This window comes from Chiloscyllium plagiosum, chromosome 5, assembly GCF_004010195.1.
Source record: "Chiloscyllium plagiosum isolate BGI_BamShark_2017 chromosome 5, ASM401019v2, whole genome shotgun sequence".
Taxonomy (NCBI): domain Eukaryota; kingdom Metazoa; phylum Chordata; class Chondrichthyes; order Orectolobiformes; family Hemiscylliidae; genus Chiloscyllium; species Chiloscyllium plagiosum.
Genome location: NC_057714.1, coordinates 115,167,696 through 115,183,377, shown reverse-complemented (window position 1 = coordinate 115,183,377; position 15,682 = coordinate 115,167,696). Strand labels below are relative to the sequence as shown.

The following is a 15,682-nucleotide window of genomic DNA, read 5'->3' as shown; positions in this document are numbered from 1 at the left end:
CATAGTCCATAACGCAATTCTCCTTATTCCCCACTGCCCTCCGCTCTGGGTCATTTTGCTAATTATCCTAAATGGATTTCCTTTGAACATGGTGTTGTTCCAACGCAGAGAGCATAGTGCTGCAGTCGAGTGAACAAGACAGTCTATTCTGACATAACGTGATAGTTCTGTTCTTGTGCGATCCAGCATTATAAGAAAATCGTGTAATAGCAGCACCATTTAAAACAAATAGGACAGGAATTGCATTATAGCCAGTACAGGTCAGGAAAGTTCCCGTTGCAAAATAATGGCCTAGGTTCTTTGATCGTGTTATAGCAGAACCAACTGTAGAATGATGGTGCAAATGGAGGGAGTGGATTATGAGCAGCAATGTGTCAATTAACCATGTTTTCTCCAAGTGAGAGAAGGCTGAGATTGAAATGTGTTTGCTGCTTTTCCACATTCTAATACTGGCCACGACATCGTGCCCTGAACATTAAAACCAGAATCACAGTCTGCATTTCCAATCAAAACTTCCATCCATGGGCGGCACGGTGGCTAGTACTGCAGCCTCACAGCACCAGGGTCCCAGGTTCACTTTCAGCCTCGGGTGACTATCTGCGTGGAGTTTGCACATTCTCCCAGTATCTGCGTGGGTTTCCTCCGGGTGCTCCGGTTTCCTCCCACAGTCACAAAGATGTGCAGGATCAGGTGAATTGGCCAGGCTAAATTGCCCGTAGTGTTAGGTGGAGGGGTAAACGTAGGGGTATGGGTGGGTTACGCTTCGGCGGGTCGCTGTGGACTTGTTGGGCCGAAGGGCCTGTTTCCACACTGTAAGTAATCTAAATAAAAACTACTCGGTAGTAATAGGCAGGGGTTTCAGACAACAGGGTGAGGATTCTTTTTTATTCATTCACAGACGTGGGCATCGCTGGCTTGGCCAGCATTTATTGTCTATCCCTAATTATCCAGAGGGCAATTGAGATTCAATCATATTGCTATGGGTTTGGAGTCACATGTCAGTAAGGATGGCAGTTTCCTTCCCTAAGGGACATTAGTGAACTAGATGGGTTTTTCCAACAATTGGTCATGGTTTTGTGGTCATAATTAGATTCTGAACGAAAATTTTATTGAATTCAAATTCCACCATCTGCCATGGGCTGGAATCGAACCCGGGTGCCGAGAACATTACCTGGGTCTCTGGATTAACCTTCAGTGACAATATCACCAGGCCATCGCCTCCCACTTTATCAGGGAATGCCCCGTATCCATTTGCACGCTTCACGTGAGTAAGTGGCTCAGGGTAACAGCACTACCTGAGGCTGGAGAGGATTTGGTCGGGCTGGGAGACTGCTCCTTAACCCAGGGATTGCCATGCAGTCCCTGAGGAAGAGGAGATTAGACTGAAGATAAATCTCAGGTTTCAACAGTGACAGGAGGGAGTGAGTTGTGGGAGTGAGCTTGAGAGGGCAGGGAGCTAAAAAGGATACGACCTTGAATGGAATGCTCCTACACTCCTCATTCCAAAGCCCTTTCTTCAGCTAAAACTGCCAGTCTATCCTAACCTGCTCCCCACCAACCCCCACCCCAAGTGAGGGGAGACAGAGATTAATGGTCAATGGATATTTCTCAGGTTGAAGGAAGGTTCACAGTGCAATTTCCCAGAGGTTAGTAGTGGGACCCTTTAGACAATAGATAATAGACAATAGGTGCAGGAGTAGGCCATTCTGCCCTTCGAGCCTGCACCACCATTCAATATGATCATGGCTGATCATCCTTAATCAGTATCCTGTTCCTGCCTTATCTCCATAACCCTTGATTTCACAATCCTTGAGAACTCTATCCAACTCTTTCTTAACTGTATCCAGAGACTGGGCCTCCACTGCCCTCTGGGGCAGAGCATTCCACACAGCCACCACTCTCTGGGTGAAGAAGTTTCTCCTCATCTCTGTCTTAAATGGTCTACCCCGTATTTTTAAGCTGTGCCCTTTGGTTCTTTTACTGATGTATATTAAGGATAGAGACTCATAGTCATAGAGATTTACAGCACAGAGACATACCCTTATGTCCAATTCATCCTTGTCAAGCATATATCTAACCTAATCTCATCCCATTTGACAGCACTTGGTCCATATCCTTCTAAACCCTTCCTATTCATATACCCATCCAGATGGCTTTTAAATGCTGTAATTGTACCAGCCTCCAACACTCCCTCTGGCAGCTCGTTCCATACACACACCACCTTCTGTGTGAAAAGGTTGCCCCTCAGGTCCCTTTTCCCCTCTCACCTTAAACCTATGTATGTCCTCTAGTTGTGGACTCCCCTACCCTTGGGAAAAAGACCTTGACTATTTGTTCTAACCATGTCCCTCATGATTTTAGACATTTCTATAAGATCTGGATCTTGGTACACAAGAGGACAGCTTCAAAATTTGCAAATGACATGAGACTTGGAGGAACTGTGTGGAGGACAGTATGGAATGTGAGAAGGACAAAGACAAAGACAAAAGTGGTGGAGTGGGCAGATAGATGGCAGATGAATTACATTGCAAAAGTGTGTGAAGTGATGTTCTCAGGACAAAAGATCATTGAAAGACAAATGTAAGATAGAGGGGCAGAGGGGCCTGGGCATTCATGTGCACAGATCATTGAAAGTATAGGGACACTTAGACAGAGCAGTTAATAAAGTATACAGTGCCCGAGGCTTTGAATTAGAATCCCTACAATGTGGAAACAGGCCGTTTGGCCCAACAGGTCCGCACCAACACTCTGAAGAGCAACCCACCCAGACCCATTCCCCTACACCGATTACTCTAGACTTCCCCAAGCTAATACACCTAACCTACACATCCCTGAACACCATAGGTAATTTAGCATGGTGAGTTCACCTAACCTGCACACCTTTGGACTGTGGGAGGGAACCAGAGCACCCGGAGAAAACCCACGCAGACACGGGGAGAATGTGCAAATTCCACGTAGACAGTTGTCCGAGGTCGGAATCAAACCCAGGTCCCTGACGCTGTGAGGCAGCAATGCTAACCACTGAGCCACTGTGTCACCCCCTTTAATAGGGGAAGAGAGTATAAGAGCAAGGAGGTGATATTGAATTTGTATGACATCAGCTGGAGCACTGTCTGCAGTAGTAGATACCACATTATAGTGAACTGCTGCCTCCCAGCACCAGGGACCCAGGTTCGATTCTGGCCTCGGATGACTGTCTGTGTGGAGTTTGCACATTCTCCCTGTGTCTGTGTGGGTTTCCTCTGGGTGCTCCAGTTTCCTTCCACAGTCCAAAGATGTGCAGGTCCGGTGAATTGGCCATGCTCAATTGTTTATAGTGTTAAGTGCATTAGTCAGTGGTAAATGGAGGGAAAATGAGTCTGAGTGGGTTACTCTGGAGGGTTGTTGTGGACTTGTTTAGCTAAAGGGCCTGTTTCCTCGTTGTAGGGAATATAATTTAATATTGAAGAGACTGCAGAAGAGATTCACAAGAATGGATCCAGGAAGCAGAAGTCTCAGTTCTGAGGATAGATAGAAGAAGTTGGGACAGTTCTCCCTGGAAAGAAGATGGCTGACAGAAAATGGGGGAGTCCAGAGTTAGACAGCATGGGTTTAGGGTGAGAGGAGAAAAATTTAAAAGGGACCTAAGGGGAAATGTTTCCATGCAGAGGGTGGTGCATGTATGGAACAAGCTGCCAGACGATGTGGTGGAGGCTGGTACAATTACAACATTTAAAAGGCATTGGGATGGGTATATGAATAGCAGGGGTTTGGATTAGATTTCCTACAGTATGGAAACAGGCCCTTCGGACCAACAAGTCCACACTGACTCTTTAAAGAGTAATCCACCCAGACCCATTCCCCTACCCTGTATTTACCCCTGACTAACGCACCTAACACTATGGGCAATTTAGCCTGACCAATTCACTTGACCTTTGGACTGTGGGAGGAAACCAGAGCACCCGGAGGAAATCCACACAGACATGAGAGAATGTGCAAACTTCACACAGATAGTTGCCCGAGGCTGGAATTGAACTCAGGTCCTTGGCACTGGGAGGCAGCAGTGCTAACCACTGAGCCACCGTGCTGCCCCAAAGAGGGATATAGGCCAAGAGCTGGCAAATGGGACTAGATTAATTTAGGATATCTGGTCGGCATGGACGAGTTGTACGGAAGGGTCTGTTTCCGTGCTGTATATCTTTATAATGTTATGACTATGATTGAAGCTTTGAAAATTACAAGTGGGCTGGACAGAGTAGATGGGGGAAGAATTAAAAACTGTTTCAGCTCATAACAGAAAAGTAAATGAGAACACGTAGATTTAAAGTAACATATAAATGAAGTGAAGGTGATGTGAGAAATTACATGCATATGCCTTTTGTGTGTTGTGTCTGTGTGTGTATGTATTTTACTTGCGTGTATGTATTTATGGGTCACCAAGTGGTGGACTGAGGCACCTGCACTCTCTGATGATGGGTAATGCCTGGTTCTTGGGCTGTGTACAGGGACCAGGTAACAGAAACATCAGTCTGGCACAGTGTCTTCTTCATATACAGGATGGACTGTCAGCTTTCCCCATGCACCAAATAATATTGGCTTCATGGCCCACAAAGATCTCCATTTTAAAAAAAAATTCAGCCTGTGACTCAGAGTGCTCTTTAGGCCTTGTTCCCACCCTATCCCCCTAACCTCCTCCACACTATAACCCTCAGAGATCATTGCCACTGTCTAATCCAAGTGATTTCTGTCACTTTGCCATTGATGGCTCGGCCTTACGCTTCCCACACCCAAAGTTCTGGAATTCCCTCCCTAAACACCTCCCCCTCAAAGATGCTGCTAAAACCTTACATCTCTCGACCAACGTTTCGATAGCCTCCCCCGACAGCCTCAAATTTCATTTGCAAACACTCCCCTGTGAAATACTCAGTACACTTTTTTTTCATAAATATACAGATGGAGTTGTGCAAGTTGTTGTTGTAACATGCTGATGAGTGAAGCTGCATTGGAATGCCGCCGTGTTTAGGGCTGCCTGACCACCCTGCCCTCCTTACCTGCTTTCACCAGCGCCGCTGGGATGGCGTAGGCAGGTCCTATCCCCATGATGTCAGGCGGCACACCAACAACCGCGTACGACCTCAGCACGCCCAGGATGGGAAGGCCCAGCTCAATGGCCTTGGAACGCCTCGCCACCAGAACTGCCGCCGCACCGTCACTAACTTGGCTCGAGTTCCCTAGCGACAACAAGGAGAGTCATCAACACTTGCAAACCAACCATGCAGAAACGGTCAGGTACACCAGCGGGGCAGAGGCAGACCCGGGTAACATGGGTTAGAGAGGGATCCCAGGAAACAGGTCAGGGAAAATCCTATTCTGCACTTCAATTCGCTCATTGACACCTTACAAGAGGGACTGGCAAGCCACAGTTTATGAAACTCCAACCTTTCTGCACACTTTGACAAGAGGTACAGTTAGTAGGTTTACAGATGACACCAAAGTGAAGAGGGTTACCTCAGATTACAACAGGATCTGGACCAGATGGGCCAATGGGCTGAGAAGTGGCAGAAGGAGTTTAATTCAGATAAATGTGAGGTGCTGCATTTTGGGAAAGCAAATCTTAGCAGGACTTATACACTTAATGGTAAGGTCCTAGGGAGTGTTGCTGAACAAAGAGACCTTGGAGTGCAGGTTCATAGCTCCTTGAAAGTGGAGTTGCAGGCAGATAGGATAGTGAAGGCAGCATTTGGTATGCTTTCCTTTATTGGTCAGAGTATTGAGTACAGGAGTTGGGAGGTCATGTTGCGGCTGTTAGCCCACTGTTGGAATATTGTGTGCAATTCTGGTCTCCTTCCTATCGGAAAGATGTTGTGAAAGGGTTCAGAAAAGATTTACAAGGACGCCCCTCCTCCAAGTCCCTCCTCCCTATCTTTTATCTTAGCCTGCTGGACAAACTTTCCTCATTCCTGAAGAAGGGCTAATGCCCGAAACGTCGATTCTCCTGTTCCCTAGATGCTGCCTGACCTGCTGCGCTTCTCCAGCAACACATTTCCATCTCTTTACAAGGATGTTGCCAGGGTTGGAGGATTTGAGCTATAGGGAGAGGCTGAACAGGCTAGGGATGTTTTCCATGGAGCGTCAGAGGCTGCGGAGTGACCTTATAGAGGTTTACAAAATTATGAGGGGCATGGATAGGATAAATAGACAAAGTCTTTTCCTTGGGATTGGGGAGTCCAGAACTAGAGGGCATAGGTTTAGGGTGAGAGGGAAAAGATATAAAAGAGATCTCAGGAGCAACTTTTTCACACAGAGGGTGGTACGTGTATGGAATGAGCTGCCAGAGGATGTGGTGGAGGCTGGTACAATTACAACATTTAAGAGGCATTTGGATAGGTATATGAATAGGAAGGGTTTGGAGGAATATGGGCTGGGTGCTGGCAGGTGGGACTAGATTGGGTTGGGATATCTGTCGGTGTGGACAGGTTGGACCGAAGGGTCTGTTTCCATGCTGTACATCTCTATGACTCTAAGTGTGTAGATGTGAGATCAGAGTGGTGCTGGAAAAGCACAGCAGGTCAGTCAGCATCCGCGGAGCGGGAAAATCGACGTTTCAGGCAAAAGCCATTCATCAGGAATGTCCTACTCTGCACTTCAATTCGCAGGAGAGTCAACATTGTCCTTCCTGCTCCTCGGATGCTGTCTGACCTGCTGTGCTTTTCCAGCTTCACATCTGTGGATTCTGACTTCCATCACCTGCAGTCCTCACTGACTCCAACCTCAGTGCATGCTGGCTACAGATATCCCTAAAGTCTTCACCAAAATGAAGTACTGGGGATACTGAGGTTCTGAAATAAAGTGCTGAAGAAACTCAAGCATCTCTCTCTCTCTCACACACACACACATTCTCACTCTCTAACTGTCTCTCTCTCTCTGTCTGTCAACAGTGTTAATGTTTTCAGCTCAATGTGACTCTTTTTCAGAGCTGATAGAGTCAGAAAACAAAGGTGAAAAAGACACCTTTCTCTTCAGCTCTGAAGAAGTCACATGTGTCACCTTTCTAAGCATTTATTTACAGAGGAACTTCGATTATCCAAAAGACAGGGGTGGTGAGTATTTCATTGGTCAATCGAATGTTGGATAATCGATGCCGGATAATATAGTTAGCCACACATCAGGACCTTGTGATCTTGTTCGGATAATCTGAAATTCGGATAATTGAGGTTCCTCTGCATTTTCCTTTAGGAAATTATTACTGGTTCTGTTTCTACCATCCTTCGTTCAGGCAGAGTATTCAGGATCGGTACCCCTCACTTTGTTTCAACAATTCTCCTCAATCTGGGTCCTTCTTCAATGGAAACAGTTTCATCCCATCCACATAATAAAATGTGATGGCCTTGTGCTATCATCGCTAGACTATTCACCTGGAAGATGAATCCCATTTTTAAAAACCTGGAGTTAAGAGTCCAGTGACGACCTGAAGCCACTGTTTATGATTGGAAAAACCCATCTGATTCACTGATATCCTTTAGGGAAGGAATCTGCCATCCTTACCTGGTCTGGCCGACATGTGACTCCAGACCCACAGCAACATGGCTGACTCTAAACTGACCTCTGGGTAATTCGGGATGGGCAATAAATACTGGCCTAGCCAGCCGCACCCTCATCTCGTGAATGTCTCAAAAAAATTAAAACTCTTGAACTTCTCTGCTCTAAGGAGAATAACCCCAGCCGCTCCACATAATCATGTGACCATAGACCAGGAGAAGGCCAATCAGCCCCTCCAGCCAGATCCATCATTCAATATGATCTTGGTTGATCCAATTGTCCCACTTTCCCATCTGCCCACGCAGACCTTGAGCCCACTAGCTCAGTAACAATCTGCCTTAAAAATGATAAAAGACTCTGCTCCCACTACTATCTGAGGGGAAGAGTTCCAAAGACTCTCACCCCTGAGAGAAGGAAATTCTTCACTTCACTGAGGGGCGACCTTATGGAGGTTTATAAAATCATCAGGGGCATAGATACGGTAAACAGACAAGGTCTTTCTTTTTTCTCTGGTTTGGGGGAATCCAAAACTAGAGGGCATAGGTTTAAGGTGAGAAGGGAAAGATTTAAAAGGGACCAAAGGGGCAATGTTTTCACGCCGAGGATGGTCTAGGGAAAGAGCTGCCTGAGGAAGTGGTAGAGGCTGGTGGAATTATAACATTTCAAAGGCATCTGGATGGGTATATGAATTGGAAGGGTTGAGAGGGATGTGGGCCAAGTGCTGGCAAATGGGACTAGATTAATTTAGGATATCTGGTTGGTATGGACGAGTTGGACTGAAGGGTCTGTTTCCGAACTCTACACCTCTTACTTGTAAACAATGACCCCGTAGTTTTAGATTGTCCCACAACAGGAAGTGTTTACATATCCACCGGTGTAGGCAGTGGAATGTCCCTTTCAAATAAAATAACAGCTCTTTTGGCCAACTGAATGGCATGCTGGGAAAACTGTCCAACTGAACAGCATGCTGGGAATCGGATCAAGTCAGACAGACAGACAAGAATGCAAACTGGTTACCTTGACTGATAATACTGAATAAGTGTTAATGAGAGAGTGGAACTGAGATATTAAGCCTGGAAGCTTACAGTATTCACTGTCAAATTGTATCAAGCCATACAGATATGCGAGCCATTCACCTTGAGAGACTATTGAATGGGTTGATGAGACAACGCTGCAAGGTTTCAGGTGGAACAACAGATTGGAGTTTCAGTAGAGATAGCTCAGTTACTAGTCAGAGACAAAAAAATACTGCAGATGCTGGATTCCAAAGTAGACAAGCAGGAGGCTGGAAGAACACAGCAAGCCAAGCAGGTTCAGGAGGTGAAGTCAACGGTTTGGAACACAGCCACTTCACCAGATACAATCAGAGAAGAGAGCTCATAGACACAGAGTTTATAGCCAGAGAGATCAAAAGATCATACAACTGGTGTAAGTGGAGTGTCAGATAATATGACTCCGCAGGTGACCAAGAGTGATAGATGGTGAGTAAAGTGTGTATAACATCAAAACAGTGTTGTCATGATAATCAGGCAGAGCTACAGGAATATACAAAAGGTGACATCTCCAACACTGAAATCCTGGTGTGAAACTTTATTCAGAATCTGTCTCAGAGTTTCAACCTGGAAGCAGGCTGGTTTTATTCCAAAATTACAAATTTTTAGATTGCCAAACCGACTGATTGTGATTACAAATTGTGTGTGTTTTTGAACAAAATAGAATGTATCTGCAAATAAATCTTAGGTGAAATGATTCACCCCATAGATTTATATATGTGTGTGCATGTGTGTGCGTGTGTGTGCGTGTGTGTGTGCGCGAGATAGAGAGAGAAAAAAAAAGTGGGTGAGAGTGTGTGAGAGATAGTGTGAGAGAGTCATAGAGATGTACAGCACGGAAACAGACCCTTTGTCCAACCCGTCCATGCCGGCCAGATATCCCAACCCAATCTAGTCCCACCTGCCAGCACCCGGCCCATATCCCTCCAAACCCTTCCTATTCATAAACCCATCCAAATGCCTCTTAAATGTTGCAATTGTACCAGCCTCCACCACTTCCTCTGGCAGCTCATTCCATACACGTACCCCCTCTGCGTGAAAACGTTGCCCCTGAGGTCTCTTTTATATCTTTCCCCTCTCGCCCTAAACCTATACCCTCTAGTTTTGGACTCCCCAACCCCAGGGAAAAGACCTTGTCTATTTATCCTACCCATGCCCCTCAATTTTGTAAACCTCTATAAGGTCACCCCTCAGCATCTGACGCTCCAGGGAAAACAGCCCCAGCATGTTCAGCCTCTCCCTGTAGCTCAGATCCTCCCACCTTGGCAACATCCTTGTAAATCTTTTCTGAACCCTTTCAAGTTTCACAACATCTTTGCGATAGGAAGGAGACCAGAATTGCAGGCAATATTCCTACAGTGGCCTAACCAATGTCCTGTACAGCCACAACATGACCTCCCAACTCCTGTACTCAATATTCTGACCAATAAAGGAAAGCATACCAAACGCCTTCTTCACTATCCTATCTACCTGTGACTCCACTTTCAAGGAGCTATGAACCTGCACTCCAAGGTCTCTTTGTTCAGCAACACTCCCTAGGACCTTACCATTAAGTGTATAAGTCCTGCTAAGATTTGCTTTCCCAAAATGCAGCACCTCGCATTTATCTGAATTAAGCTCCATCTGCCACTTCTCAGCCCATTGGCCCATCTGGTCCAGATCCTGTTGTAGTCATGGAGATGTTCGGTCCAACCCATCCATACTGACCAGTTATCCTAAATTAATCTAGTCCCATTTGCCAGCACTTGGTCCGTATCCCTCTAAACCTTCCTATTCATATACCCACTTAGATGCCTTTTAAATGTTGTAATTGTACCCGCCTTCACCACTTCCTCTGGTACCTCATTCCATACACGCACCACTCTCTGCGTGAAAACATTACCCCTCAGGACTCTTTTAAATCGTTCCCCCCTCACATTAAACCTGTGCCCTCACGTTTCAGACACCCCTTCCCTGGGGCAAAGACCTTGTCTATTTACCCTAACCATGCCCCTCATGATTTTATAAACATCTATAAGGTCACCCCTCAGCCTCCGACGACACTTCAGCTGTCCCCAGCTGTGAGATCCCACACCCCCCTCACACACACACACTTCTCTAAGGGTCAGTGAAAATTCATTGTTTCTTTATTTTTCTTAGGACTAACATTTAAATCGCTTCCACTGGACTTGCATCCTTTCAAAATAAGGAGATTAAAATGGAACACATTTCCCCAGATGTGGTCTCACCAATTAACATGTAAAACTGATAGGTAAATTACTATTTTTGTATTTGTATAGACTATCTCCAAGCCTAAAGACATCCTGCCTAAAGTCTGGTGCTCAGAATTGGAGGCAACACTCTCACTGTGTGCCATCCAAAGGTTAGCAACGCACCCTCGATTTGTACTCAACACCTCTATTTATTGAACTCAAGAAACCTCAGGGAATTTTCAAGCAGCTTTCTCAACTTGTAAAAGATACTCACTTTGCCAGGCTCAGCAGGATTAAAATCAATGGAGACAGCATCCGAGGAGCAGGAAAGTCAACATTTCAGACCGAAAAGGTTGACATTCCTGCTCCTCGGATGCTGTCTGACCGGCTGTGCTTATCCAGCTTCTCATCTATTGAGTCTGTCTTCCAGGTTCCACAGTCCTTACTGTCTTAAAATCAACTGAGCACTGCGTCAACTCTACTCTGACTGTACACTCTCAGACGCAGCGAGTGTGGTACCGGGGACCTCCCAATGAAATAGCTGGGAGATCGCCAATGACCGCTCCCCCACTGCCCCACACCCCTCCACCCATCCCTTGTGACGATGGTGCTCCTTTAACAAGGTTACGTTGTCTGGGTTTTTTTTCCAGGAGGTCATAAAAGCACAGGTTCCGAAAGGCCTGGGCTTGAATGGGTTTTAGGGTCATTTTGATTATAGCCATCAGGAACTGCCTCAGGCAAAAGCCTTTTAAGTCTTTTATAAAAAAAGTTTGCACAATGAAAGGGGAGTGGCCAGTTCTCCCAGCTCAGCTTCTCTCTGGTTTGGTCTGGCTTTTCACTGAAGACAGTCAGGCAGTTTGGAAGCTGCTGGAACCAAAGAAGCAGGGCCATGCTGACCCTCTCGCTCTCTCTGACTTCTCTCCTGTAGGATCCTGGGTTTGATTTTACCATTTGTGCCGGGGGGGGGGGGGGGGGGTGTTTATGGGGACTGTTCCAAGTATTGGGAATAGCATCAGTAAGTTGGGATGATGTGATGGTCTTTCAGACAGGTTGTTATTCAGTATTCTGTTCTCTGTTGTTTGTATTTTATTCAGTAATCTTGTAAGTAAATTCTGTTTTGTTTAAAACTAAGTGGTTTGACCAGCTGCATTACTCCTGGAGTACCCACGTTATAGAACATAGAACAGTACAGGCCCTTCGGCCCTTGATGTTGTGCCAGCCTTTTAACCTACTTAAAGATCAGATTAACCTACATCCCTTCATTGTACTAACCTGCTTAAAACAACTAGCAAAGTTAGCATCTGGGCTACCTTCTTGAAACGTTTTGAGCGGGTTTGGCCTGGTCTATAACTCCCCACCGTCAGATTTGCCAAACCCTGCTGGCTCCCGGCGCTCGGGTCTGTACCTGCTGTGGTGCTGCCATTCTCCTTGAATGCTGGCCGCAGTTTACCGAGACCGGCCAGCGTCGTGCTGGCTCGGATCCCATCATCCTGGGTGACGGTGATGGTTTTACAGTTGCCGGCTGGATCGAGGATGGTAGTTTTTACCGGTGTGATCTCGGCATCAAATAGGCCCATTCTCTGAGCCTGTGCCGCTCTGCAATACCAAACAAAATGTACATGAGCACTGACCGATGATGGGGACTGTAGTGATCTTACTGGACTGGCCATTCTATAGGCTCAGGCTAATGTTCAGGATAATCACATTCAAATCCTATTACTAATGTGGGAACATTTAATTCTAAATTAATTTTTCTAAAAAATTGTTTGGTCATCCAAAACATTTGAAAATGACACATTTTTGTTGAAGCTTTTCAATTTACACTCATCAGGACATTTTCAAGAATACAGATTAGATTAGATTAGATTCGCATCAGTGTGGAAACAGGCTCTTCAGTCCAACAAGTCCACACCGACCCTCTGAACAGTAACCCATCCAGACCCTTTCCCCTCTGACGAATGCACCTAACACTATGGGTAATTTAGCATGGCCAATTCACCTAACCTGCACATCTTTGGACTGTGGGAGGAAACCAGAGCACCCGGAGGAAACCCACGCAGACACGGGGAGAATGTGCAAACTCCACACAGTCAGTCGCCCGTAGGTGGAATTGAACCCGGGTCTCTGGTGCTGGGAGGCAGCAGTGCTAACCACTGAGCCACCGTGCCGTCCCAGACTTAAGGGAAAAACGCTTATACTTCAAGAAAACATTTATGCTACCTGGTTTCCAAGTGGACTCCGATCAGTAGAGGCATTGCCATAGGATAGGCACCAATCAACAACGATTGACAGTTAACTGCCAGTCTTTCTTTACTTTTTAAATCAGACAATTGTCTTGGGGTTGAACAGCCATCACCTATTTTGTTGAGTTAAAAAGGCACATAGACATGTTGTTTCTATCCATGGAAGACAGACTGAGGAATTGTATCAAACAGCATATCCTTTCAGTTGTCTGATCCTGAGTCTAACCCATACAGGCTGCACTTGTAAAACCCGCAATTGTCCACCATTCAACGTGACTCTGCATTTGCTGAGTAACCCTGACACACAAAGAAATTATACAGGCAACAAATGTGAGATGGTTGATCAATTGGGCTCACGTGCACTGGACGCTATAAATACTAAGACACAGACAACATGGCAGACAATATGTGTCTTTTTTCTGCAACATTCAGAAAAGAAAATCAGCTATAAAAGGTTAATAACAGTGACCATCAATTTACTGGCTTGTTATAAAAGGCACAAATTGACAACATGTCAGCACCTTTTATTCCTGTAGTATAAATGCGGTAATCATTTAACGTTTACCATTCCTGCATGTATCCTGACGATTGCAAGATAAAAACTCCAGCAGCATGTCTCCCTTCTCAAATATAAAAGCACAATGTCTATATAATATGTGGACGTTTGTACAGGAAAGATATTCCTGCTTTGGCTGCAGTACAGTGAGTTTCCCCCGGGGACCATATTGATCAGGAATGTTCAATCTCCATTCATCACTCAGTATGGCAGGAGAACATAACTCGCTGGAGAGAGGAGACCAGGAAGTAATTTGGGAAGGTACATATCCCCCTGTTGGTGTGTTGCAGGATTGTCAAATTAGAATTGTCACAGTCAAGCACGAGAGAGAGAAAAACAGGTTCAGTATGTGGGAAACCTCGCAATCTTTATGGACAAGCACTTGAAGTTTCTTAATATCCAAGGCTATGGGTCTGTTGCTGGAAAGTGGGACTTCTAGTGTAGATTTACAGCAGCTTTGACAGTACAGACACGATGGGTTGAATGGCCTCTTCAGAACTGTATGATTCAAAGCAGAATTTGATTTTGGTCTTACAAACCAGAGGGAGAGCGACTGAAGTGAATGAGAAACAGACCAGTGCTTATCTGAAGAAGTGAAGGGATGCCGAGGATCTAATGTTCTGATTGGATGCACCCACCGAGTTGGCAGGGGTGGGGGGAGGGGCAACTTACTTCTGCTGGGAAGCAGCGGCGAAGGAGTCCTGCTTTTCCCTGGAAATTCCAAACCTCTCGGCCACGTTCTCCGAAGTTATCCTGAGAGAGAGAGACCAGTAGATGGGTCATCCTAAGACACATCACAGCTATGGACAGCAAACAATCTCTACCACCTTTCTCAAATTCAAATTCCACCATCTGGTGTGATTTGAACCCAGGTCCCCAGGTGCCTCTGGATTAACAGTCCAACAATAATACCACTCAGCCATCGCTTCCCCACATCATAAGCTCAATCTTTGGAGAACTTGTTCTCCTGGTTACTGTTTGGATGGTGTATATTGCAGAACCTGTCACATAGCGTTAGCCGCAGTCAATTCTAATCAATGATTCAAATACAGTTTTGACCCTGAATTGTTTGCTTCCTAATCATTCCTAGAATGTGGACATCACTGGCTAGGCCAGCATTTATTGCCCATCCCAAATTGCCCAGGGGACAGTTTAATGTCAAGTACATTGCTGTGGCTCTGGATTCACATGCAGGCCAGACCAGGTAAGGATGGCAGATTTTCTTCCCTGAAGGACATTAGTGAACCAGATGGGTTTTTTCTTACCATCAGACAACAGTTTAATGATCATCTTAATTCTTAAATCAAGAGTTTTACTGAATACCAATTTACCTTGGTGGGATTTGAACCCAGGCCCCCAGAACATTACCAGGGTCTCTGGATTAATAGTCTAGTGATAAAAACACCACTAGGCCAAGATGACTCATCTTTTATAGCCTCTTAATTAAAGAGGCCAGATTTCAAAGTCATTGTAGAAGGTGCACTGTTAGAGGCGTGATGGTAGCATAGCAGTAACCTCACTGGGCAAGTAAACCATAGGCCAGGCCACTGTTCTATGGGTGGGAGCTCATGGAGCTGATGGAGTTTTAATTCAACTATCATTAAAAACTAAACAGAAACACAAAGAACTGTGGATGCAGTAAAAGTGGTGCAGCTCTGACCCAGCGTGTTCGGAGGAAAGGTCACTGGACCCAAAAAGTTAACTCTGGTTTCTCTCCGCAGATGCTGTCAGACCTGCTGAGCTTTGCCAGCAATTTGTTTTTGATCATAAAAACCCACCTGGTTCGGTAATGCCCATCAGGGAAGGAAACTGCCATCCTTGCCGGGTCTCGCCTAAATATGACTTGTGTCACACGAATCATAGGGGCACGGTGTCATAGTCACACAGCATGGAAACAGACCTTTCAGTCCAATGAGTCTGGCTGACCAAGGTTCCCAAAGTGAACTAGTCCCACTTGCCAATATCCCCCCAAGGCTTTCCTATTCATGTACTGATCCAAATAAATATCTTTTAAATATTGTAATTGTACCTGCATCCACCACTTCCTCTGCAGTTCATTCAACACACGAACCACTCTCAGTGTAAAAAAAAAGTTGCCTCTCATCCTTTTTAAAATCTTTC

The 15,682-nt window shown here is 45.6% G+C and overlaps 1 protein-coding gene across 1 annotated transcript in view; it reads right to left on the bottom strand.

Moving 5' to 3' along the window:
* Positions 1-15,682, bottom strand: part of acaa1 (acetyl-CoA acyltransferase 1) — a 39,310-nt gene that overhangs the window by 7,875 nt on the left and 15,753 nt on the right. The window contains exons 7-9 of the mRNA XM_043690848.1: positions 14,234-14,314; positions 12,168-12,358; positions 5,031-5,210 (exon numbers count right to left, since the gene is read on the bottom strand). Coding sequence (XP_043546783.1) covers positions 5,031-5,210; positions 12,168-12,358; positions 14,234-14,314 — 452 coding nt within the window. The remainder of the gene's footprint in view (positions 1-5,030; positions 5,211-12,167; positions 12,359-14,233; positions 14,315-15,682) is intronic.